This window comes from Podarcis muralis, chromosome 1 (assembly GCF_964188315.1).
Source record: "Podarcis muralis chromosome 1, rPodMur119.hap1.1, whole genome shotgun sequence".
Classification (NCBI taxonomy): domain Eukaryota; kingdom Metazoa; phylum Chordata; class Lepidosauria; order Squamata; family Lacertidae; genus Podarcis; species Podarcis muralis.
The window spans coordinates 54,409,176-54,435,622 of record NC_135655.1 but is presented as its reverse complement, the minus strand read 5'-3'; the positions used below and the strand labels follow the sequence as shown (position 1 = coordinate 54,435,622).

The 26,447-nt window shown below is 40.2% G+C and overlaps 1 protein-coding gene across 3 annotated transcripts in view; it reads right to left on the bottom strand.

Annotated features, from left to right (window-relative positions):
• Positions 1 to 19,631: 19,631 nt before the first annotated feature.
• Positions 19,632 to 26,447, bottom strand: part of LRRC4C (leucine rich repeat containing 4C) — a 593,294-nt gene continuing 586,478 nt past the window's right edge. For all 3 annotated transcript variants that reach the window (XM_028727775.2, XM_028727765.2, XM_028727792.2), the window contains one exon: positions 19,632 to 22,299. In XM_028727775.2, coding sequence (XP_028583608.1) covers positions 20,347 to 22,257 — 1,911 coding nt within the window. In that variant the 5' untranslated portion in view covers positions 22,258 to 22,299 and the 3' untranslated portion in view covers positions 19,632 to 20,346. The remainder of the gene's footprint in view (positions 22,300 to 26,447) is intronic.

Genomic DNA, 26,447 nt, shown 5'->3' with positions numbered 1-26,447 from the left:
TGACAGTGGAAGTGTAGGAAATTGAGGCCATACCTGAGAAGAAAAGCTTTGCTGGAAAAGTGGATCTCACTTTGAGGAAGGGCATACAGGAAGTATGGGGCATCATTTCATGAGAAGTAATAGCTATGGGAAAGGAAATTGATGGTGAATGAGCTTCATATGTTTTTGGCAGTGATAAGTGGTCAAAGGGGAGACAGTCTGGACTGCAAAGCAACACACTTAGTTTTACAATATCTATCAAGGGTTTTCTTCTGGTTTGTAATAAGAAAACAGGCGCTTCCAATCACACATTGTAGCAAATGGTTATTTTGCTATTAAGAGACTGGGCAACTGCTTCTTTCTTCATTGCATGTTGACTAATGAACTGATATGAGATTGGGTATTCTGAACAGAGAATTAAAGAAAATAGATGTAACAGAGGAGATAATGGGCATTCAAGTACTGATGGTGCCTGAGTGCGGCCCTAACCAGAGAACCATTTTCTTTTTAGAAACTGCTTCTAGGTAAAATGTCAGGTATGGTGCTCTTGCCATCGGTGGAACAAGACTGACAATATTAAAAGGAGACCCAAACTCTGAAATCAGAAACTTTTATACATGTGCTGATAGCAGGCACCCATTTTCAAAAATTAATCCTATCATAGGAATAGATACAGAGGTCTAGAAAATGTTGATTGTCCCTGCAGTTTCTATCTTGAAGGTGTGGTCTTTAGTAGAAAAGGATATTTTGTGGCCTAAGATGGACATGGTAAGGAGGTAAGACAGGGTAGGGAAGAGGAGTAGGGAAATAAAATGGAGAAAAGCATAGGAAGTGCAATTTCCTGAGAGCAAAATCAGAATATTCCTGAAGTATAATGTACCATTTAGCAATAAAGCACATGAAAGACTAACTAGATTGCTTTTTTGACCAATTTGCAAAATCGGTGAATCATAAAAATAAGAGATAGGAAATGTCTATTAGATCATCTACGTCATTCCCCCTCCAATGTAGGGTGAAATTAAGAAATGGACAATATATGCTGTATGTTTGGAGAACCTTTCTAAAAGTTAGAGCTAAGACTGGAACAATGTTCCGTGGGAAATGGTGGAAATGACATTGTTTGAAATAACTAATGTTCTGTAGAAAAAGAGAGGGGGAGAGAGAAAACAGACTTGCAGATCAGTCCGAAATACTCAGCAGTCCCAAACATGGTTCCCAAAAGAACTTGAGGAGTCAGTATTTTGTTCTATAGTTCCCAAAAGAACTTGACTTCAGTATTCCTGTGTAGGTCAGCCCTGCCCCCTATTCTAAACTTCAGATGTTGAGCTTTTACCTGAACTTGGCTTGAACCCTCCTTTTGATTGGGAATCTTTATTGCACAGGCTCCTAGTGGCAGAGAGAATTCTAACCACATTCAGTTAAAAGAATCCCCATTCAGACATCAGTGCATGAAGATCAGGAACATAGAGTCAGCATGTATGGGGATGTTAGGAGTGGGACTGGTGCATGCATGGTATTGCCTCATAGCTTGAGTCCTCCCATGTTATTTTCCATATGCCAATTCAATACAATTTACTTTTAATTATGTATTCTCAAGGTTTGCTGCCTTAAGGTATTATACTAGTCTGCCAGGGATTGAGGAAAGGGGGATTGTGAAAGTGGGATTGTGGGACTGTGTTGGTGTAATCCAGCGAATCATGGAGAAGTATTCAACCAAATAGTTGCACTATCACAATGATTAGTGCTAGCACCAGTTTTTTTTTCTTCCTGGGGGTACGCAGGGGTACGCAAACCCCTAAACATTTTGTGAATCTTTGTACTTTTGTCAATTTACTGCATTTCCTTTTCCCAATTTAAACTATAAAATGGTGATTTTCTTGAGTCAAAATGAGAGTACCCCTAAACATTTTTTTTTAGAAAAAAGCACTGGCTAGCACTGTGGGATTTTCCCATCCCCCCCCCATGTGTGCCCTCTGCCATCCCCAAATCTGCTCCAGAGGGGTTGTAGAGCTGCCAGAACAGATTTATGGGGTACACAAGGGAAGGAGCAGAGATTGTTCCATTGTGCAAGAAGAAATCCTTGGGCTGACAGAATGTTAGCCTTAATGCTACATTGGATACAACCCATAAACATTAGCCAAATAATGTTGCAAACAGCCTGAGCTTCCTGTGAACATTTCCCCTGCAGTAGGTCCCATTCAATTATTTATTTATTATTATTATTATTATTATTATTATTATTATTATTATTATTGAAAGCTTTTTTTTCCAACTCGCTTTAAGGAGTAGGAGCTCCTTTTGAAAAAGTTTCAAAGAGAGCTCCCACTATTTTTGTATAAATGACAATCATTGGATCGCAATAATGCAATAATCATGGATCATGGATCAGACCATTCCCCATCTAATCCAGAATCCTGTTGACATAGTGGCCAGGGCACCCCCTGGGGAGTATGCAAGCAGCATCTGAGAACAAGGGCATCCTCCTCTCCTACAGTCTCCAGCATTCAGAAACATGCTGCCTCTGATCAGGGTGGCAGAGTTTAGTCATTGCATGGCCATAATATTATTGCACTATAATACTATATTATCCCATTTTGCAAGTCAGTCTAACATTTACATTCTATGGTTAGGCTTAGGCTTGAATTAATTCAAGCCTAAACCTAAGGAGAGACCCTCTTTTTATTAACATGAGTTTGAGTATGACATAGCTATTATTTTCAAACATAACATGCTAATGAACTCTTGTCCTCATGGGAATAAACAGTTGCACCATTTCCCATAATGTGAAGTGTAAAGTGTTGGCACATGGAGGAATAGATGACAATAAAATAAAAAAAAATTAAGTTCCTTCCGCATTAAACCTCAAATTGCTTAGCATGGTTTTCAAGATGTCCTTATATCATTCTAGTCCCTCAGTAATATTTGCTTACTTATATATTTATTTACAAAAATATTTATATACAAGTATTCATTTTTTTAAAAAAATAAAAATAGAGTTATTGACAACAAATCTACTTAAAAGTATACTCTCTCTCTCTATATATATATATAAATAATATATATATATATGTAAAAATTGAGAAAAGATTTAATCAGTTTAGAAGCTGAAACAGAAGATTCCTGCTGAATCTTTATTGACACAGTATTCCAGAATACTGAGGACAATGACAAAGGCTCAGTTTTTTGTTGTCAAATGAACATCACCAACTCAGGAAATGGCCAGTGATGTTCCTGCAGATGATCAGTGAATGAGCTGGGATACAATATTATGAGAGAAGAATGGCATAGCAGAAGAAGTCCTGAATCCAGGTCACACTGAATTCACTATAGCAACTGGTATTTAAAGGAGAGATGTAGCCAATCCTTTGCACATTAAACAATTTTCAGATGAGCAGTTAAAAATGCATATCAATATCATGTAATTGTTGGTTGCTTACACACCTAAAGCTGAATTTCAAAAACTGCAAATAACTAACAAGCTTTCTAACCTTTATTGGAGAAAAATAAACTTAAGTCTGCAGTGGTATACTTAACATTCACATTATAACAAATATAATGGATCAAGGCAATGGAAGACTGCCTTCCTTGAGATGTACTTGCCCATGGAGCGATTCTGAGGGTGTCTCTGACATCTGAGGTGTTGAAAGTAAACAAAGACCAATGGGTTAATCAAAAATAACAGTCAAGACTGAATCTTTCTCAATTGAAAGACTGACTCTTTCTCAGCAAAAACACATATTTGATGACGTGTACATTGCGCTGATGTTTATGCTAAATCTAATTTTGGTGATTGCTGTCGGGTTGAGAGGGATATGCCATTCCTAACATGTATTGTATTCTGTGCTAGCTGCAGCTTCTATGGTGTCTTTAAAGGTAGCCCCATATAGAGTGCACTGCAGTAATCTATTTGGCTGGTTACCAGAGCATGGACTGTTGTAGTCAGGCTGTCTCTGTCTAGGAAAAGTCCTAGCTGACCTAATGTGCTCTAAGCCACTAAAGCCACTAATCCCTTGAGCTTCAAGGGATAATAAGGTTGAGCCTAGGAGCACTCCCAGACTATTTATCTGTTCTGCTCCACCTCTTTGAAGGCAGCATATACCACATTTGGGACAATGAGGCATTAATCACACCCTGAATTCACCCAGTCAGTTGATCCACCTGCTAGCTCTTCTCAGCTGTGAAGAGTCAAGTGTGTGGATGGATTCCAGCATCTTGTCTAGTTCCTCATGCCTAAACAAGTGAAACTGAATATCAAGAAGCCTGACTGGGTACCTCTCAAGATACTGCCCCAGTTCTGGTGTCAAGTTGAAGTCTTATTCACCAAGGAGTTCTTTTTGAAGAAACAAAAACTTCATGGCAGCTGTAGAGTTGCCTCAGCATTCCCTTCCTTCCTTCCTTCCTTCCTTGCGGTTGACTTCATTGAAGTGACTAAATGGGATGAGTGCCTGTCTGTTTCCTTCACCTCCTTGGCAGCATGTTCTGCTTCATCCTGTTTCTGTCAGGCCCTAATCCTATCACAGGTTTTTAAGTTGAGGTGGGGAGAAGAAAATATGGCTACCTCATTTAATAGTAAAGCAGCCCTACCCTGATCCTCTGTTGCAGCCAACCAGGCCATAATGGCAAAGAGACCCCTGGTGCAGGCCCCGGCCCAGTTGCAGGGCACCAGAGGTAAGGCAGTGGCCAATGATTGGCACACAGCAACAGTGGGGGGATGGAGGCCAGGCACCCACACAAATTGTTTTATGGATGTCGCTGGCCCCCAGGACCCCCTGGAGTTGGAGCCCTGTTTGTGGAATGGTCTCCCCAGGAGGTTGCAGCTGGTGCCTTCATTATACACCTTTAGGGGCTGGGCAAAAACATTTCTCTTCAGCTAGGCCTTTTGCTGATTCATCTTTTACCCCTTTTAAATATTTGTGGGAAGGGGTGAGGGGATGGGGGGCATTAATCAGCCATGTCATTGGTTGATTAAAATTCAATGTCCTTTTAAATGTGTTTGTGGGAGGGGGCTATTGCTTTGTTTATGTGATTGTTTTTATTACGTATTTTGTGTTTTTACATTGTAATTTTATGTTGTGAATCACCTTGAGATCTACAGATGAAGGGTGGTATGCAAATGAAATAATAATATTTTTTTAAAAAATCCCTGCCACCCTGAAATCCCGCACCCCCAGGTCCCCATAGTAGCAGAAATCACTCTGCTCTCTCATGGGGGAAGAGGGTGGGAATGATCCCAGGAAAGAGTGATCTTATTTTTCAGGACAGCAAGAGTTGAAACCGCATCAAGGGCATCAACTGTTTATCTTAGGTTGCAATTCATACACATTTACTTGGGAGTAAGGCCCCTTTTCTCAGTGGAACATATTTCTGAGTAAATATATATTTGGCCACATAATCCTTCACTTTTAATATTAAAGTAGCCAGGCTTTGAGGGGATAACTGCTCATTTCTTTTCCAAAATAATTAGATTTAGCGATGTATGTTTTAGAAGTCAGATGATGGGGAATTTTTTGTTCACCAGTGTGGACTTCAAAGGGAATGCAAAGTGCGATGTACCAGTTTCCTGGGTATGTATGTTAGAAATGCAGAAAACAAGGTTACACGTGTAGGAGGGGAGGGCATGTTGTCAAGGGAGACATCTGTGTTGTTATGGAAACAATCCTAACACAGCATATGGACATAGAAAGATATAGAGCTGCTTTATACTTCATCAGACTGAGACATAGCATACCCACAGAGGTTCACTTCCTCACAGCTTCATCCCAAACCTCCCCAGCAATCTATGCAATATTTAAACCACATGGGAAGGAAACTCTTGTGCAGATTTAGGGCACATGATGGGGAAGGAGAAAAGGAAAGCCCCACAGTACTAGCAGGAGCCCTTGCACTGCCTTCCATTAGCATGCCAGGTTAGTTGAATCTGAGACAGTGAATCTATAAACACAGTAGGAAAAGAAATGTGTCAAAATAATTTGAATAAAACAGATCAAGAAAAGTTTAAGAGAGTATTCCAAGCTGCAACACCACTGGTATCCACCTGAAACACCTCAGAAAACCCAGTTTCTCAGGTTCTCAGGGAAATGTGAACAAAACAGATGAAAGGGAACCATTTCAAATGCAAAAATGGAATTAGGTGGACAAATTATTATACCACCAATCTGCACTAAATAAATTGGTAAATCATTTTGGACAAGGTCCTTATGTGGTATTATGAGATTCCTCAACTAAACAGATTAAGAAACATGACACAGAAAGGATTATACAGCGGTACCTCGGGTTAAGTACTTAACTTGAAACTGTTCTTAACCTGAAGCACCACTTTAGCTAATGGGGCCTCCTGCTGCCGCCGCGCCGCCGGAGCACGATTTCTGTTCTCATCCTGAAGCAAAGTTCTTAACCTGAAGCACTATTTCTGGGTGAACGGAGTCTGTAACCTGAAGCGTATGTAACCTGAAGTGTATGTAACCCGAGGTACCACTGTATATGAATATAACTGGTGGATGGTTGACAAGAAGCCATCTCACACTGAAGCAAAGGAACTTGTTTACCTGAGTTAATTATGTATTATAAACCTCAACTGGTACAAAACTTTACCCATTTGCTTTCCCCTCGTTTATGAGATGGCTAAATACTGAATCATGGGGATAACGTGGCCTAACCATAAATGTGTTGTACTGAACATCACAAGCAAATAGAAAAGGGGCACTTTCACTAATGCTGTGCTCATATTAGTGAAAATACCGGTAATTTAGAAAAAAAAAATACTAGGGAAATTTGCTTGCCAAAAAGGACACGTTGGGCAAGATTGTATATAAGAATGGTTGAATTAGGTAAAATGAATATAGACAGATTTCATGCAGAATTGCATTTAAAAAAGAAAGAAGAGAAAGAAAGAAAGAAAGAAAGAAAGAAAGAAAGAAAGAAAGAAAGAAAGAAAGAAAGAAAACTAATGTAAAAATGAAGCAAACCTAATACTGGGGAAATGAGAAATCAAGGGAAACCAAAATTATGAGATTCATCCACCCCTGTGTGTGTTTGATAATACAGCTGTTTCAGACAAAAATTGTTTGAATAGTGTTGTCAAATCTTGAAATTAAGTACTTGGTGCTGCCTGAGAAAAGAGCCCAAAGTGGATTGAAAGGTGGCAGGTTCAAAGATTTATTCATAGATCCAGCAGCATAGTTTAGCTTGAGGAGGAGCCCAGTGATTTCAGCCAGAGCTTTAATGCAAAGGTTTCTTGGAGGCAAACACTTTTAAGAGGGGAACTATATAGCCATTTGCTTTTCAAGCAACTGGTCAAAACACAATGAAACAAACAAATTGCTAGGGACACTTTTTGAACTGTTAGTTGTAAATCGAGAGGAAGGACCTTCTAGTTACAATAGCTATGCTCCCCACACATGGTCAGAGAAAGTATGCTTCTGAATACCAGTTAATAATAGAGGAGAGTGCTTATGGGCTTCCCATAGCATCTGGTTGGCCACTGCAAGAAAAGGATGCTGGATTACATGGGACATTGGTCTGATCCAGCAGGCTCTTCTTATGCTCTTAAGCAGTGCTGTTTTTCTAGAAAAAGAGGTGGTGGAACACCTTCCTTGTTCTCTTATAATGGCAATGGTTCTCACCTGAGAGGTGCCAGAACTGAGTTTGAGTGAGTTCCGGCTGGAACAAAGCCCTGCCCATAAGCCAAATGTGATTTGGTTATTCAAATCTAGGAAGTGCAGTGTGCAGCTATTCTGAGGGATAAATATGACTTCATAGATAGTCTGCATGCCTGTTAAATTACAACCAGCCCTATGAATGTAGAGGAGAGAGACTTGAGACTGCTAAATCACATGTTCACGTTGTTCTACTACCACTATAACACTTCTTCTTCCTCTCTCTCTCTTTTTACAATAAAACAAATTTATAATTTAATGCTGCAGTTGTAGAAATACTACAGTGAAGTTTGCACTTTGTAGCTTTCCCTAAATCTATGTCATGCGGATGCCATAGTAAATAGCAATATAAAAATGCCTCTCTGATATATATCTTTCCATGACAAAATACATTTGATCAGAAAAAAAAGAATAGAGCGTCATGCTGGGTTTTGCCTTCCTGTTTCAAAGTCAGGAAACAATGGATTATTACACATGCCAAATATTTTGCTGCAGAAGATGTGCCTCATAATTATTTGATCTCTTCCATCTTGTGACATGACTTCCAAAACATAATTATAATATAATATCATTATAGGGCCTTCATTTAAGATTGACATAAAGCAGCATATGTTTGGTGATGTAATATACCCCTGCCAAGCACCTGCAAAACCATTCATCCCAAAAACTCAGTGCCAATTGCAGGATCAGTCCATCGCAATGCTACACTAAATTGTCCATGCAATAAACTGAAAAAAGGATAGCCCAAACTATTTTGGCTGTCATTGGTCTGTGATTGTGATGAGTCTAATCATCACTGGAAGCAGATGCTGCAACAAATTTCACATTTGATTTTGGCAATTTTGGAAATATCAGCATATATTGGCAAGCATGGGTAAAAGTGGAAGTGTGAAACTTCCATTGGGTTTTGGGTTTCTTTTTTATGTAGATGTTACATAGGCAGGAAAAATGGGTTTGTCACATGTGGAACAGGCTGTCTGCAGCAGATGGGTCCCACAGTTCTTAACACCTCATCAGTCTTGAAATACCATGATTACCCTGGTCTCCCAGGTTCTAGTACAACTACTACACTGCTCTGGTTTCATAAAGAAAAATAAATCACCAAATCCAATTGGCATTAACTTGAGAGTTCTTAAATAACTCAAATGTGAATTTGCTGATATTCTAATAAAATTAGGTAGGCTGTCCCAAAGATCTAGACTCTAAACCGGAGAACTGTAAAGTGGCTTATGTAAACACCATTTTTAAAAGAGAGATCTGGGGTGATCTCGGAAATTAGATACTAGTTAGCTTAACATCTGTTCCAAGAAAATTGGTGGAAAGTATTATTCAACATAGAATTGCCAAAATAAAAAGGGGGTGTGAAGAAATGCCCAAGGATGAATTGAAATTAAGATGACAAGTGCAGTTCAATATAAACAGGTGTAAAGTGATGCACAATGGAGGGGGGGAACCCACCCCTAACGTCACATATATGCTAATGGGGTCTGAATGGGTAGCTAACCCAGTGAGTGGCAGCTGTGAAGAAAAGCCAATTCTGTGTTAGTGGTCATTATGAAAGGGACTGAAAATAAAGCCACCACTTTAAAACAAATCTGTTTTCCACATTTGGAAAACTCTACAGATCTGGCTGCTACACATCAAAAAAGAGATTGAACAGTTGGGAAAGATCAGAAAAGGACAACCAAGATCATCAAGAGGCTGGAGCAACTCCCCTCTGATGAAAGGTTGCAACATTTGAGGCTTTCTAGTTTAATAACATAGGACATCATCGACATATATAAAATTTTGTATGGCATGGAGGTTTTTCGGCCTCTCTCATAATAATAGAACTTGGTGTCGTCCAATGAAGCTGAGTTTTGGAATATTCAGGATAGTAATTCTTCACACAGCACGTAGCTATGAACAATGGAATTCACTACCACAAGCTAAAGAGATAATCACCAACTCGGATGGTTCAAAAATATCCATGGAAAATGATGGTTATCAATGGGGACTATCATGAGGGTTGTCTACTACATCCAGTATCAGTTTCTGGTGGACATGGTTAGGGTGAGTCCTACCATACTCATGTCCTACTTGCATATCTCCCCCTGATTGGTCACTGTGAGAATAGGTTAGATTTTGATCTGATCTAATGCAGCTCTTTCTCATGTTCTTATGTTGTAAAAATGAGATTGACATTCAAGAATGGTCCATTTTGCGCCACTGCTCCAGAAAGGCCCCAAGTGGGGCAGAGAAATGTGTTGATCTTCTCACTGCAAATTGCTTCCTCTCAACTGACAAATTAGGTTCTACTGCAATATGCTAACTGAGAGTCAGCTCTTAGCCAGTGCACACCTGGCTACAGAAATGGTCCCCAGGTCCAATAAATAAAACCCATTCTGGGGAATCATAGTATCTCAATTGTAAATACATATGTGCATAAAGATAATCCCAGGTTCATTCTTCAGCATGTGTAGTTAAAAGGATACTGAGCAGCTGATCCTTAGGGATTAGCTGCCAGTAACAGTACATAATACTGGACTAGATGAACTAGTAATCTGATTCAGCCTAAGCAACTCCTTGTGTCAATATGTCTATTCACTTTTACCGGTATTCTTTGATGCTTCTATAAAAACAGAACTTTGTTGAGCCTATGGGAAATTCAAGGTGAAAATAAAATAAAGCAAACAGAGGAAGTCTTATCTCACTTTCATATATATATGTCTATGAGGCAAGGATATAGCAGTCTCATTTTCAAGTTAACGTTGTCTACTCTGTCTCCAATGTCTTTGTTCTGAGTACTACATCATGACAGAAAGGCATGAGCTTGTAATGGAGGGGGGGTTGCATCTCTTAAAGGTTTTTTTGTCCTAGAAATTAGAGGTTTGGCCCTTCAGAAAATGTATTTTGAAGCATGGATACACTTTGATTCTCAGACTGTTTAGGAAAGATCAGGTAGATTTATCTTTAAATGTGAACTAATTCCGATTTCTCTTCCATCCCTTCTTCACATGCACAAAAAGGCATAAGAAAACTTTTAGAAAATATAGAGTTTAGTCATATTAAAAGAAAGAACTTTCTGAAATGGCTAATTAGTTAAGAACTGATGAACTGGAGTGAATCTCAAAAGGTAATATGGTTCATCTACCTGAAATTGGGATATACAGATCCATTGAAGTCTGATCTGCTCCAGTTTTCTAAGGTTGTTTTTTTTTAAAAAAAGGAAAGATCCATAGAAATCTACACAGCACATAATGGGTAAAAATACAGTACTTATGATGTGTAGTGCTGTTTCCATTCCTTTTCATTTTTAAAAAAGACAATCCAGCTCTTTAGAACTCCAAAAGGTTAGTGCACTCATCTCCTTGCATAAGGTATGTAAGAAATGCTCCAAGTCCCTTTAGAAGTTATGGGGTTTGATAATGAGCTGGGAAACGTATGCGGAAAACATGGCTGGCAGTGCTACACCTGTCAGACCACCCCATAAAAGGATCCAGAGGACTGGGATTCAGAAGCAGATTTATTACCTGTTGTAATTTTGTGGTCTGACCAGATGGAGTCAGGTGAGTCCTCTTGAGTTTGGCAGATTCCTTCCACATCCCCAAACTGAAGAAAATTCAGGGTTTGTTGACTGGAAATAGCTCCAATTGAAATGTGTAAACAGCAACAGCATTGTCAGATTTTCCCTTTGCTCAAAATAGTTGATCTGTGCACCAAGCTTTCACTGTTCCACAGACCATAGTGAAAGCCCCTCATTTTAGTGCACTTCTCCACCATGGAGTAGTTAATTGAGCACAATATTTCTAAAAATAATATTTCACTCTTCATTTTTGTAGAGAGAACATTTTTCATGGGACACCATGAGGAGCTTCTCTTAGGACCATATAAAGATACTAGTAGTACATCTCTCCATTCTTTCTAATCCTATGATGCCAAAGCATTACCTACCAAAATGCTTTCCCATACGAGGTGGATGCAATACTGGGTGAAGGTATCTTTTCCACAGTAGGTCAAAAAGAACTTGGGAAAGAGAATTCTTAGTATGCATTAAATACTTCATCTACTGCTGGTCCAATCAAATTTGGACCACACCACACCATTAACATGTGTGTGTGTGTGTGTGTGTGTGTGTGTGTGTGTGGTGGTGGGGAACCAGAAGCTATACTTCATGTGCCCTTGACATTTCATCTAGTTTGATCTTCACAGCACCCTATCAAGTTCCAGAAATTCATTTTAAGGTCCATCTCAAAGGTGAATTGATGTTCCCATTCCCATTTGCACACTGAACATCAATTGATGTTAAACATGAATTTGTATATTAGTGATGTTATTTGAAAATGAAGTTTCAGGGCTACTTTATTATGCTGTTCCTTCTGTCACATAAGACAGTCTGATGAAAATAAAAAGCAGGAATCTTTAATTAATTATAATGATAATCAAGAATTAATAATAAATTGGGAGATAAAACACTGAAGATTTCCCTTTCATTTTCATCTTAATGAGACCAGAGAATATACAATTCAATTCGAGCTACAGAAATTTATTATAAGTTATTACATTTTTTTCTACCTTAGTACAGCCGCTAAGAGATAGGGAATGAGTCTGAACTCATTCAGCTGAACCTGTCAGAGGCATCTGCTCACTTGCACTTGGATAAACCAGTAACATCATTTGCCATATACTGGCTGCTAGAACCTCTGGGCAGACACTGCATAATTGTAGCTGAACTAATCCTGGGCCACCTCTACCGAACTTTGCACTTTGCTTTCTTCTAGTGGTGCCATTAGGTTAGGACTTTGCTGTAGAAGCTCAGGGTCACACTCACAAAAATGAGCAGGGGAACCCCCAGATGCAGCAGGGCTGGTGTACTGCATTTTGAAGTAAGTGAAGTGGATTTTCTGCATCGACAGGGGGCTGGACTTTGAGGTCCCCTCCAGCTCTTACAAGTTTAAGTAAGGTAACAACCACACAATATAATTAATGCACAACTCATACACATTTAAAGCACATGGCCTTCCCCAAAGAATTCTCAGAAATGTTTGATAAATGTGAGGCCATGTGCTTTAAATGTGCATCAAATAGATGGTGTGGGCAGGACCTAATACACATTACTATCGAAAAAGAGCACATTGAGTCCTAGGTCTTAAATGACTTCACAGGACCACCATCTCTTCCTAGTGGTTGAGCTAAATGCTTGGACCCTCACTGCCCTTTGGGTTGCTGTTTTAAGATGGTGTCTGAGAAGAATATTTGCAGGTACTCTTTCCCCTCAAGAGTTGCAGTTGGATTCTTCTGTAAGTGGCTCTAAATGCATTCATTGTGTCTCTCCAAAATGCCCCCTAAAGATCTTTCTCCACAACATGGGCACATTGTACACATTAGAATTTTCTGCATTTTCTCAATTCGGTGCGAGCTTGTATATATGTAGAAAAGTCTGGGATGCTTAAGAGCACCCACAAACTCAAAGGTGCCTGACAGAATCCAAGCATTAAATATTTTCCTGATTATTAAGAAACATTTCATTCTCACATGAATAATAGGAAAATTAAGGAAGTAATGGCAATTTAAACAGAAAATGGTTGAAGTAGGACAGGGGTCAACAAACATTTTCAGCAGGGGGCCGGTTCACTGTCCCTCAGACCTTGTGGGGGGCCGGACTATATTTTTTGCGGGGAGAAAATGAACAAATTCCTATGCCCCACAAATAACCCAGAGATGCATTTTAAATAAAAGGACACATTCTACTCATGTAAAAACACGCTGATTCCCGGACCATCCACAGGCCAGGTTTAGAAGGCGATTCGTCCGGATCCAACCCCCGGGCCTTCGTTTGCCTACCCATGAACTAGGAAAAGGGTTTAAAAGGGAGCAGTGATGGTATTTTTTTCCTGGAAATCTCCCCGGTGTTGGATGATGCAGCTCAAAGTACACAGCCTGTCCTTTGGTATAAATCCAGTTATTTGGACAAACAGCAGCCCTGGGATGAACCAGATATGTTGAACAAACTACATCTGCACTTGCTGAGTAGACTACATCACAATGTTCTATTGATTTTGACTGGGGCTGCAGGAAAAATGTTAGCAGTTCATTTTTAATGGTGAACCAGCAAATAGACAGGTCATAGGAAATCTCTCTACTGAGGAATTAAGTACATTGATTCATATGTCTCTCTCTCTCTCTCTCTGTGTGTGTGTGTATACACACTCTCTCTCTTTCTTAAATTCCCTTAGTCTTTAATGCTATTTCAGGAAAAAGAGAAAACAACGACATTTTGCAAAATGTTCCTGGGAGAGTATTACAAATTATATTTCTTGTGTCCCACACAGAGGATGCTTCATGGTAATCCACACTCAGGGTCCTTTTTACAGGTTTGCCCATCTGCCTGTAACAGTCACTTGGCAGTCTTAGGAGCAAATGCAGCCCCCATCACAGCTGTGTTAAGCGTTTCAGTTTGCTCAAGAGACCTTCCACATAACAAGCAGGTCAGCTCTTCTACAGACTGTTGATCTTGCTCACTCTTAAGACTGAGTAGTATGAATTAAAACTCTTTAGCAAACAAACAAAAAAAAGGTCATAAATTATAGACTAGATTGAGGAGAAGGAAAAATACTTAGATAAATAAATTCTGATTTGACATACAAATCATTATCCTCAATTAGATTATTAGATTTTGTTGCAATAATTTACCGCATGAGGAAGTGAGCCCATCATATGTAGATAATCTTACATCGTTGACAGGCAACATTGGGTCTCAGCATTGATTCAATTAAACTCTACGTAAACCCCATCAAAAGCATTTGATTTCAATTAGAAATGCATCAGACTCATGTTTGTAACTGAGCTTCATTTATACATTTTGGACCTCTGCAGTCTTCCTCAAGTTCTGTTTTTAATATATCAACCTCTTGTGACCAAACTCATGGCTCTATAATTTGTAAATGTAAAACAAACAAACAAACAAACAAAGTTCAAACTAAACCTATATTAATTACATGGCTTCATCAGCAACAACCTCAGTTTCTTTATTTAAAATTTAATCCTAAATGGGAACTAATTTTCGTAAGGACTGCAGTGCACAGGGATGGGAGGTTAAATCTTCCCCAAAACAGCCATGATCCTGGAAAGAAAGAAAAAACTCTCAATAAGTCAATTATCCTTAAAAGAAAAAAGCACATAAAAACCCCCCAATTTGTGCCAATAGGAGTTTTTCTTCTTAAGGTTAACTGCAACACAGAAGGGGAGAGTAATGATTGGTTAAGCCTGTTTTCCCTGTGTGCTATGGTCCCAATGAAGGTCACCCTAATCTGTGCCTAGGATTAAATGTTTTGAAATCTGACGTGGATGTTAGCTACACCATCAAAATAGCATCTACTTTGGCCCCCAAACAGAAGACTTGTGAATGGCAAAGCCACTTCTCAAATTTTGTTCTTCATGGGTATCCTCCGCCAACTAGTGGATGGTATACTTGTATTACAGTGGTACCTCGGGTTAAGAACTTAATTCCTTCCGGAGGTCTGTTCTTAACCTGAAATTGTTCTTAACCTTAAGCACCACTTTAGCTAATGGGGCCTCCTGCTGCTGCTGCGCTGCTGCTGCATATTTCTGTTCTCATCCTGAAGCAAAGTTCTTAACCCGAGGTAATATTTCTGGGTTAGCGGAGTCTGTAACCTGAAGCGTATGTAACCTGAAGCGTATGTAACCTGAAGCGTATGTAACCTGAGGTACCACTGTACACTGGACTGAATATACATGAATTTGGTTTTCAAATATCTTTTGAGACAACTTTGATTTAGCCCCTCAAAGGGATGAAGATGTGAATTCAACTTTCTTATAAGAATATAGTGGTCCAGTTGAAAGTAGGAATGAGATCCTTTTACTTCTTTCATGCCGTAGTTTTGGATTCCATTCTTCAGCCAGAGCTCCAAATCTTTAAAATCTGGTCCAGAATAAAATATTTTGCAGTGGCATGGGGGATAAATAAGATTAGCATACTTCTGCAGGCATGCAAAAAATAGACAACATTAACATATGCTGTTTGTCTTCAGTTAACTTTACCAGAGTAGCACAAAAGCCAGGCTTACTTCTCCAAATCCATCCCCACCAGCTGTTGAGAAAGGGAATGCGACAGAAACTCTCCAGGAAAAGATGTAATAGAGACAAGAATGTGGGAAGCCTATAGGAAATGCATATGGGAGTGTCTCCTCCTTTTACCTATCCCTTTCCCCTCTCAGCTGGAACTCCCCTTCTCCAAGATTTCAAGTTTTCAGCCCCTAATATGTGGCGTTCTTTAGACAAATGTGCAAATACCCAACAGGAAACAATGTCAACACATATTCATTTTGTCTGGTTGCAATCAACTCACAGTAATGCCAGTAACCTTTGACACTATTAATTCAGTTAACAGTACAATACATAAAAAACCAGACTGCAAGGATATTTATTTCAGCAATAGTAATGTTGACTATTTTATTAGCATCTCAACCCCAGATCAAGTTAATAAAAATGTATCACTTAAACGGGTCATTCACAAGCCACTTTATGGCTCCCATATTGGGTCTCAAAACCTTTCATTTTAAAACTTATGAGTGGACTGGACTCTGCTGCAGACCTGTGACATTTTTGTTGTTTTAGTCACCAGCTTGATCCTCCAGTTCCTATTCTTAAACAGGCCACCAATTTTGTTTAACTCAGTCAACATATGCAACTAATGGTCCAGCTGAAATGGTCCAACATTTCTTGTGTCTGAATCCTATCACGGGGAGTATGCTATGGAGTCAGCCACTCTACCTGCCTGCCTTCTGGATTTCTTCTCTTGCATAGAGAAAAGGGCTAATCCTTAGGTAGATGGAAGCTGTCCTACTCTTAATTGGCTGGTCACATGCCCCTCTTTTATACTCTGTTTGAGGACCTCTCAGCTACCCATTAGACTGTGACAAAAGGGTCTGGATGTGGTCTACCAGTAGTGACTGTTTGCTCTGCAAAACAGTTGGTGGGACACAAGTCTTCATGGAAGTTGCATTTCCTTTCTCCCTAGCTGCTGTCTTCCTGAGAGAATTCACTCCTAGTGAAGTATAGTGGTACCTCGGGTTAAGTACTTAATTCGTTCTGGAGGTCCGTGCTTAACCTGAAACTGTTCTTAACCTGAAGCACCACTTTAGCTAATGGGGCCTCCTGCTGCCACTGCGCCGCCAGAGCACGATTTCTGTTCTCATCCTGAAGCAAAGTTCTTAACCTGAAGCACTATTTCTGGGTTAGCGGAGTCTGTAACCTGAAGCGTATGTAACCTGAGGTACCACTGTACAGAGTTTTCCTGGAGTTGCCCACATCCCAGATTGTATACATCCATTCTGAAATGGCTTGAAACCGAATGATGCTTCTAAGACTACCACTTTTGAGGACTCTGGTATTTCAGCTTTGCCAGCCTGTGTAGAAATGCATTTGCACACGTAACCTTTTGTTGTACTCTTTTAATGCTACTCCCAACTGCTCCTTTTCTGTAACAACTCTCTTTTGTTTTGATAAGAAATTGTCTGTTGGCACCCACCTTCTTAACGAAGGAGTCTGCCTATCATTTGGCTACCCATACTTTTCTTAAAAGGAGTTGCTTGCCCAGACAAACAAGGAGGACCAAACATTCCTACCTCGTGGCTTGTGTTCCTTTCCCTTCATTGTTTGGAACGCCCTGAAAGATCTCTAAACTGTTGAAAAATAGTCCTTGCCACTTGCATAAGCACTGGGCAGGCTGAGAAGCTTTTCTCCCATTAAAGGCACCATGGGGGTAAAAGGGTTTCAAAGGGCTAGAAACCCTTAACAGATGTCATGTACAAGTACCAGAACGGGATCCTAACAGAACAACCCTGTGTAGTGCTTTGCCACTAGGATAAACTCAGAGACATGCGCTGGTAAGAGGTATGTTAATGGCAGCTGGAGTTGGTGTTAGACATGGCAGAGTGTGTCCTGAGTCACCTCAGACTGGCTTGGTTTACTACCAAATTATGTATTTAAAAATAACTTTATTTTCAGAGGCTCAAAACATAACCTCCACTCTCCACCAGCTTTCCATCCTCCCAAACATCTTCCAGTATACTCTCACTTCCCAAAATACCCCCTTTCCCTTTCATTCAAAGACTTACATGGAATGTGGAAGAGATACATTCTTTCCACTCCCCACCACCCAAGGCATCCTGGAGTCTGAGCTCATCAATGAACTGTGGATCAGCATATCATTGTGCCCTGTAACCCATGGGAGATGGAGTTCTCCCAAGAGCTACTGCTGCAATTGTAGTACATAGCATGCCTGCATGGTTGGGCTCTAGGACACTGGCTGTGGTGAGTAGTTGGTGGGTGGGGAGATATGCAAAAAAACTTCTTACTTCTGCTCTTGGTACACTGAGTCATCTAAGCTGCTTCCCGTTTCCCCATTTTTAATGCAGGAATATTATTTCACCAGAAGATTTCCACTAAGATCTGCTTCCCACATCACAAAAAAAGAGATCCACACATTTCCACCAACACGTTGATTGTATCACTGCTGTAAAGCTGGGTGGGAAGACACGTCTTCCAAAAATGTTCCACAAGGACTCCACATCTGCCTTCTCATTTGGGAACTGTAGTACTTATGGCTTTTACTTTTTCCATTCGTCTGACACTAACCAAAACAATTTGTTAGAACATCTTAATTTCTTTGTTAACCCCTTGATGTTGCAAGTTGCTTCCTAAAAGTTATCAGTACCTCGATTGCATTTTAGCTCATCATGCTCAGACATCTTTTGATTGTGCTGGCTAGTTAAACAACATTCATATTTGCATCCGTGAGTGTTTTCATTCAACCAAAGTAATGACCTGAGTGGATGTTTAGTTCTAGATCAGCAATAGTAAGTAAAACCATGGCCTAGGACCATTTTAAAAAAGGATTATACAACCAGCCCTGTCAAATCTAACTCCTCCCACCCTTGCTGCTGCCGCCACATGTCCTCTTCCCATTCTGGAAGATGTCCCAAAAACCAGAAAGAATTTAAAATGTATTCTATGGTTAATTATCTTTATTTGTTGCAGAAGGCATCCAGAAGTATGGATGAATCTTTGGGGGATGAAATTTACACACTTTTGGTTGGGGGTTGGCTTGCATTTAAGTCAAGGTGGACTAGGGGTTTGCTCTCTTTTATTTGACATGTGGGGGGGGGGGATACCAATGGGAAGCCCCCAAGAATCCACTTGTGAATGATGCTACATTAAGAAATAATTTTGCTCTACCAGAACAACTCTGTTCCAAATTCCAAAGGGAAGGCTTCCAGGCTGCTGAAGCCATCCAAGCTTCCAATGGAAATGGCGATAAAGCCTGTTTGTTTGTTTGTTTGTTTGTTTGTTTGTTTGTTTGTTTGTGAAGAAAACCCTCAGCCACCTCAACTTTAAGGTTAAGCCCAGCCACCACCCAAGCATTCTTCATTTTGTCTGTCACCTGAAAGCCACTGATACCCAGCCTTTTTTGTGGGGGATTAATGGTCCCATGAATATGGAGCATGGAGATCTCTGGCTCAGCTTGAGTTAAGACCCCTTTCCATGATAGGCTGGTGTTATGGCAACTGTTGCATGGCTTCTTCCTGAACTGTTTAAGTAACATTTTTTTAAAAACCCATATGTGGGAAGAAGCCCATTCTGCAAGCCTTTCCCCCTTGACAGTGTAGGTGTATGAAGGGACCACAACATGGGCTCCTTCCCTGTGGTCCAGGACTTTTCACATTATCTGAACAGGGTGGGATGGAATTATGCTGCAGCAGGTCGCAAACCACCAATACAATATGAACCGAGTTGATTTTGGCCTCTATTCTTCACACATGGTATGCTAATGTTTACATAGGCTAAAAGTAAATATATTACTAATGATGAGTTAAAATCCAAACTGTTGTAAGTTATAAAGTTTTCTTTTTTTAGGAAAATGCAAGAGAGGGGAATGTAGAGTTTTTAACCACCTTTTGACATCAGAAGCCACACTAAAAATGATTTCTGTCCAAATACAGAAAAAACCAACAATATTTTATTTATAATCTTATTTTAGTGTTTGAACTACAAATCCTGGTTCTAGAATTGTTTAAAAGATCATGGGTTTTATAGATGCTCACATGAAAATTAATTTCTTGGATTGTTTTTGTTTTTGTTTTCTTCTTCCACAGAATGGTCCCTTCAGGAAATACAGAACAGGTCATTATGTGAAAAATAAAAATAAAAATAAAATATTTTGTTATTTTTGCTGTTGTTGTTCCTTGATTGTTCTTATGAATCTACCACTAACATCCATTTCCCTGTTGAACCATTTCAAAAAGGGCATGAGAAGAAAATGAAATGAAGAAAGACAAAATAGACCGAATCTCACCACTAGAATTCACCATAAAAATTCCCAAAGCGTTAACAGAATTCTTACAAAAATCCCTAGACCAGTTTTTTTTTAATCTTTTTTTTTTAGAGAATCAAGTTGTTCTATGAAAAATATGGCAAATGGGCTTGGGATGGGGGAAGAAGAAAGGGGAGGAAAGAAGTAGGGTAAATAAGTGCAGCAAAAAGAGGTTCTGAGGAATACACATAATTTTGTCTGCTTTCTCTCACAATAGAATTTTTAATAAATAAATTTCTTTTTTTTGTAAAGACACTTTTTTTGAAACAGTAGATTTAGCCCAGTCATTTGTGTCATTTTTTTTAATAAACTGTCTTGTGTTTTAAATCTGTAAATGTTTTAGATCTGAGTCTCTTGCACATTGTCTTTCGAGTTCATTCGGATCAATAATGGTTCATGCACTGAACTGTGTATTGAATTTATTGTGTTAACTGTTGTTGTGTGGTTGAAAGGAGACTTATAAGAGTTATAGTGATTTAGGTGCTCATGCTCTATTGCTGGCATGGGCAAATGACTTTCTATAGGCGTGTCACCTGTAAGCTCATCATCCACATTAATGATCTCTACAGTTCGTGTTGGAGCATGGTGGTTTTGCCGGTGATGTTGCTTTCTCATTTTGTAGAAAATGACCAACATCACCGCTGCCATAAGAGTGATTGCCACAAAACAACCAATTATGATTTTGGTAGTCTTCATAACCTCATCTATTCCTGGAATCCCATTGCTCAAATCTGTCACAGCAATGGTGAACGTTTTTTCCGTTGACCTTGTGCTCTGTGGTGTGAGAGAGGTTGTCACATTGGTGGTGTCCCATTCAATGACCGGTGTGGGCCAAACCTGCTCTGTTGTCCGCGCCTCATCCTGAGAAGGTTCCACAGTTTCTACTGTGATGGTTGAAAAATAAGTAATACACTCCTGTGCAGTTACATTGAGTGTTGCAGAAGCTGTGGTATTCCCAACAGAGTTACTCACCAAGCATGTATACAAGCCCGTGTCTTGCGCAGTCACCCTCGTAAAATTTAACGTGCCATCGCTAAGCACAGAAATCCGAACCCTATAAGCCCCATGTGTTATAACAGACCCATTTGGAGTAATCCAAGATATAGAGGTCAGGGACGTCGATGCTCGGCATTTCAGCTCTGCAGCCATGCCTTCAGTGACGTTGAGGTCTGTTGGTGGCTCCACAATCACAGGAGCGTAGCACGTGAAGTAATTCAGGTCCAGCTCACCAATGTACCTCCCTTTCAAGCTAGGAGGAGTGTTGCAACGGGCACAGCATGCAGTGTTCGAGGGCGCTTTGTCTTTAATCCACCAGCTGAGCCACAAGATGTCACAGTTGCAGTTCCAAGGGTTGTGATGTAGGTGGATCCTTTCTAGACGGAGAGGTGTAAAGAGGTCGTGAGGCAGTAGTGTTAGATTGTTGTGGGCCAGGTTGATCTCCACTAGCGACTGAAGGTTATCAAAGGCATTCCTTTCAATCACTTGAATCTGGGATTGGATCAGCCACAATTTCTGAAGGTGCATTAATCCTTGAAAGGACCCAGGCTTGATAGCAGTTAAGTGATTCCCAGAAAGGTCTAGCTCATCCAGTTTTACAAGTGGCGTGAGGTTAGGGATCTCCCGAAGGTTGCACATAGCAAGGTTCAAATACCTCAAATTGGACAGACCTTCAAAGGCACCTTCTGAGATATATGAAAGCCTTTTCAATTCCCCCAAGTCCAACCTTCGCAGGGAAGGGATTCTATTAAAAGCATAAGAAGGAATACTCTCAATGGGGTTGTTTCGCAACCAAAGCTCCTTCAGTTTTGACAAGTACACAAAAGCCCCATTCGGGATGGTGCTAAGACGATTGTCAAAAAGTTCCAAAGTATTGAGATTAGCCAGACCATTGAAGGCCCCTATTTCAATTGTTCTAATGTGATTTCTGCTCAGCTGCAAGACTTCTAGATGTCTCAGGTGTTTGAAGCTATTCACCTTAATGATTTGGATCTGGTTCTCATGGAGATTCAATAACCGTGTGTTTGTGGAGATGGCGTCAGGGACCTCTCTCAGGTTCTTCCTCACACAAATTACTTTGCTAAACTGATTGCTGCAGGAACAGACAGACGGGCAAGTCTGAGCTCTGACCAAACCAGCCACCACAAGAAGTTGAAGAGCCAGTAGCACCACAAGCAAGGGGTCAAATAGGGCCCTGTTAAACCTAGGACCTATCATTATCTGCTGTGGATGTAAGGTCATCTTGTTCAACATTCATAATTTATTTGGTGTTGGTCCTTCAGGAGTTCCAATAGTCTGAAAGAAACAAATAAAGAAGGATCATGTTAGCTCCAATTGTTAATTTTCACTACAATTTCCTCAACTTTATATATTTTTTAAATGGCAATTTTATGAAATACTTGATAGACATAATTTCCCATTCACCTGCCTACAAATTTCTGGGGAATGCATCTTAATATACTAATGGAGGATTAAAATTGCTACTTGAGCCTTTGAACTCTCTGTTGAACTATCCAGTCTAGTCACCAAAAGAAGATAACACATAAAATGGCATACAATTCTAACTGAAATATAAGATCGTTTCTGGTGGTGCCAATTCTTCCTCCCTTTTGCAGCGCTCTGCACCCCTTCAAACACTATTCTGAAGGGCCATTCAATCTACTGGAACAGATTTGCGGGGGCCACAAGGAGGGGAGAGGGAGAATTGGCAAGACCTGCCTTCCTCCCCATTCTGCTGATGGAAGCCCCTGCTGTTTCTGGCAGCAAAGGGACACGTTTGAATACAATACTGGAAATCATGAAAAAAAATCTGCAAATGAATAATAATAATAATAATAATAATAATAATAATAATAATAATAATAAATGAAAATGCAACACTATCATTGTTGTGATATATGCTTGTCTTGTTTTTGTTTTTTTATTAAGAAGAACTTCCATGAAACCATGCATAGAATGGAACTGGAATTTCATAGCCCATGTTTGTTTTTCAATTGATACAGAAATTCTAACAATTAAGATGGGGACCCAACATGTCAGGGAATAAGTTCAGAACAAGAACCAAGAATGGTACATTTTGAAACTTCATTGCTGCTTAAAAACATGGAAAGAAGTCGAGACAATTGTTTGAATGCAAAACCAAAAATGGCGGCCAATGTAGTTTGCCTCTAGTTTACCAAGAGCAGTGATTAAAAGGCAAGCATGAGTATAGGATTGACATGCGTGTATGGTCTATATGACACAGTCAAATCTGCAGACTCCTGATGCCTTTACTTCTTGTGCTATTTCCCCTAACGGACAGTCGCCATGGTGTACACAACATAGAACTGAGGAATGGTGCAAGTAAAGCTTTTACTACTTGAATAGAAATGCTCACCAAATGCTTATTGTTTGCTTCTTTCAGGAAAGCAGATAAAAAGGAGTTACTGTGAACTGCTGAGCTGAGCATCAGCTCTCTCCCACCATTAAGCAGACTCATCTGATTTCCTGATACACTCTCCACTATCCTCATATTTGGCCATAGCAGCAGAGAAAGTCTCATTAGTAAATGTGTGCTGAACACAGGAATAAAGAATGGCTATTTAAACGACAGAAAAAAATATATCTCCCATAGCTGCAGGGTTAGCAATTTCAGTGTTACCTCCAAAAATGTTTCTTTCGGATCTTAGTGTAAGTGAAAAAAGACCTTTCGACTCTGCAAATGATCATTACTATTCAAAGTCTCTCAGTGCTGATTCATTTGTGGTAGCTTCTAAAAAACCCAGCCCTGGCTTCATTTTCAATCTGCTACTCACTGCAAGGTCCCTGTGCTGTAGAGATTAATGAAATTTCCTATAAATCAGCCAAAAGTGAAGTCTTATAAATTACAGCAAGCGCCAAGCACATTTATAACCCAAAGCACACAGATGCATAATACATGCATTTAGTTGAACAAAAATACTATCAGCCAAAGGTTTTCCATTTTAAGCTTCAAATTGTTTCATTTTGTAGTAAGGAGGTGGAGGTGGAAATGGTATACTTTGAAAAACAGGGTGAAAATATATTATTATTCACATAGTAGTCTATTTAGTAAAAGGTGATTTTTATAATCAGATAATATATATTTATGAATTTACTTATGCATGTTTGACACTAGCTTCTTGCAGTAACAGAAAACTATTAAAGCTTTTGTGCAGTACTGTGAAGACTGTATTCCATATGTTTCCTCAGAGACAAGAGGTTAAAAGCACCAGGTTAGAATGAAAAAATGGAAAGCAGCACGAAGGGCAAGAGAAAAGAGCAGAAAGAAGGAACCTCAGCAGGTGCTAGGACACTGTCTAGTGAAAAGAATCTGGTGTGTTTTGCCATTTCTGACACTGCAGTCCTAAACATGTTTACAATGAGCTGGTTTGCAGAGCCAAACTATGGCTTTGTACAAATGCAGGAGTGTGCAGGCTTAGCAGAGAGGAGAGAATGACCACTTTTCTCCTCCTCTGCCTCTGCTGCTGTGAGTTAAGTCTCAATTTGGTTCAGTGTGTTGCCCAAACCCAGGCTTATGGTTTATACTGCTTCAGCAAACCAAGGTTTGCCCCTGGGTTTACCACTCATGGTTTGTTCTGAGCAAGACAAACCTTACTCCACAACAGTACATCAGCAGCAGTTGCGATCTCCTCTGCAGGAAACCTCAGGTTTGTGTGGTCACGCCAAGCCATGGTTTGGCTTAGTGTTACATGGGAACCAGCTCTCAGTGTCCAATAGGGCTTACTCTCAGGCAGAGGTGGATTTAGGGGAGCACAACCAAACCAGATGCAGAACCTCAGGGGTGACACAGAGCATTCCACAACTATGAGGTAGAATGGAAGGCGAGAGGCAGGAGGGGAGGGTTAGCACTGCCTAGGGGGGCACTGAAATTTGAGTCCCCCAGATTCGACACTGTCCCAGGAGTATTGTAAATGTGTTCTGGTATGTGTGTTCAAGAACACTCTCTTAGTGTCTGTTGATGTACCCCAGTTTATTATTTTGTCTTAAAGCACAGGTTTAATCATCAATAAACTTAGTTCAATTTGTTTTCAACCAACTGTATTTTTTATATGGGGGAACAGGGGGTGAGCAGGTGGGGGGGGGGGACTCCCTAATCCTGAAAGGGGCAACTGTGCCCCTGAAGTACCAGGTGCGTACCCTGGGAGTCATTTTGGACTGTCCATGGACGTGCAGGTCAATTCTGTGCCCAGAGCAGCTGTCTACCAGCTCCATCTGGAATGCAGGCTGAGTCCCTACCTGCCTGCAGACTGTTTCGCCATAGTGGTGCATGCTCTAGTTATCTCCCACTTGGACTACTGCAATGCGCTCTACGTGGGGCTACCTTTGAAGGTGACCTGGAAACTACAACTAATCCAGAATGCGGCAGCTAGACTGATGACTGGGAGCGACCGCCAAGCTCACATAACACTGGTTTTGAAAGACCTACTTTGGTTCCTAGTGCATTTCTGAGCACAATTCAAAGTGTTGGTGCTGACCTTTAAAGCCCTAAATGGTCTCAGTCCTGTATTCCTGAAGGAGCATCTCCACCTCCATCATTCTGCCCAGACACTGAGGTCCAGCACTGAGGGCCTTCTGGTGGTTCCCTCACTGTGAGAAGCGAAGTTACAGGGAACCAGGCAGAGGGCCTTTTGGGTAGTGGCGCTCACCCTGTGGAACATCCTTCCATCAGATGTCAAAGAAATAAGCAACTATATGACATTTAGAAGACATCTGAAGGCAGCCCTGTTTAGGGAAGTTTTTAATGATTGATGTTTTATTGTATTTTTAACGTTCTGTTGGAAGCTGCCCAGAGTGGCTGGGGAGGCCCAGCCAGATGGGCAGGGTAGAAATAAATAAATAAATAAATAAATAAATAAATAAATAAATAATAAATAAATAATTTTAACAGGGTTATGTGAGAGCTGTTTCTAACCATGACACCAATCTAATGTCTGGCTCACCTGTATATGCATGGCATTTGATAGGTCATCATTCAACAGTAAATCCCTCAATCATTTCTGCTAAATATTTGAACCGCTTCTGTTGAAAACTACTATTTGAAAAACAGTATTAGGAGATCAGGAAAATGATTTGTGGTTTTTGATCTGTTGCAAGCAAGCCACCAAAAGATGAACATGCATATGCAAATTATTAATAAAGGTACCTGCTGAACCCACCAGAAATATGTCCATTTTCTGTTAACTTTTATACCATGCCTCAGGGAAGAGACTGCAGCACTTTGTATGAAAAAGTTCTCAGGTTCAAACACCAGTGTCTTCAGGCAGGGCTGAGAAATGCTCTAATCTGCAAACTTGTAAACCACTACCCCTAGACAATACTGAGGAAGAGGGAGCAGTGGTCTGACCTGTAATACAGCAACTTCCTCATATAAAAAAGGAACATCCTTACCAGGGCCCAAACCCATCCTAGGGTCAACCGCTAAT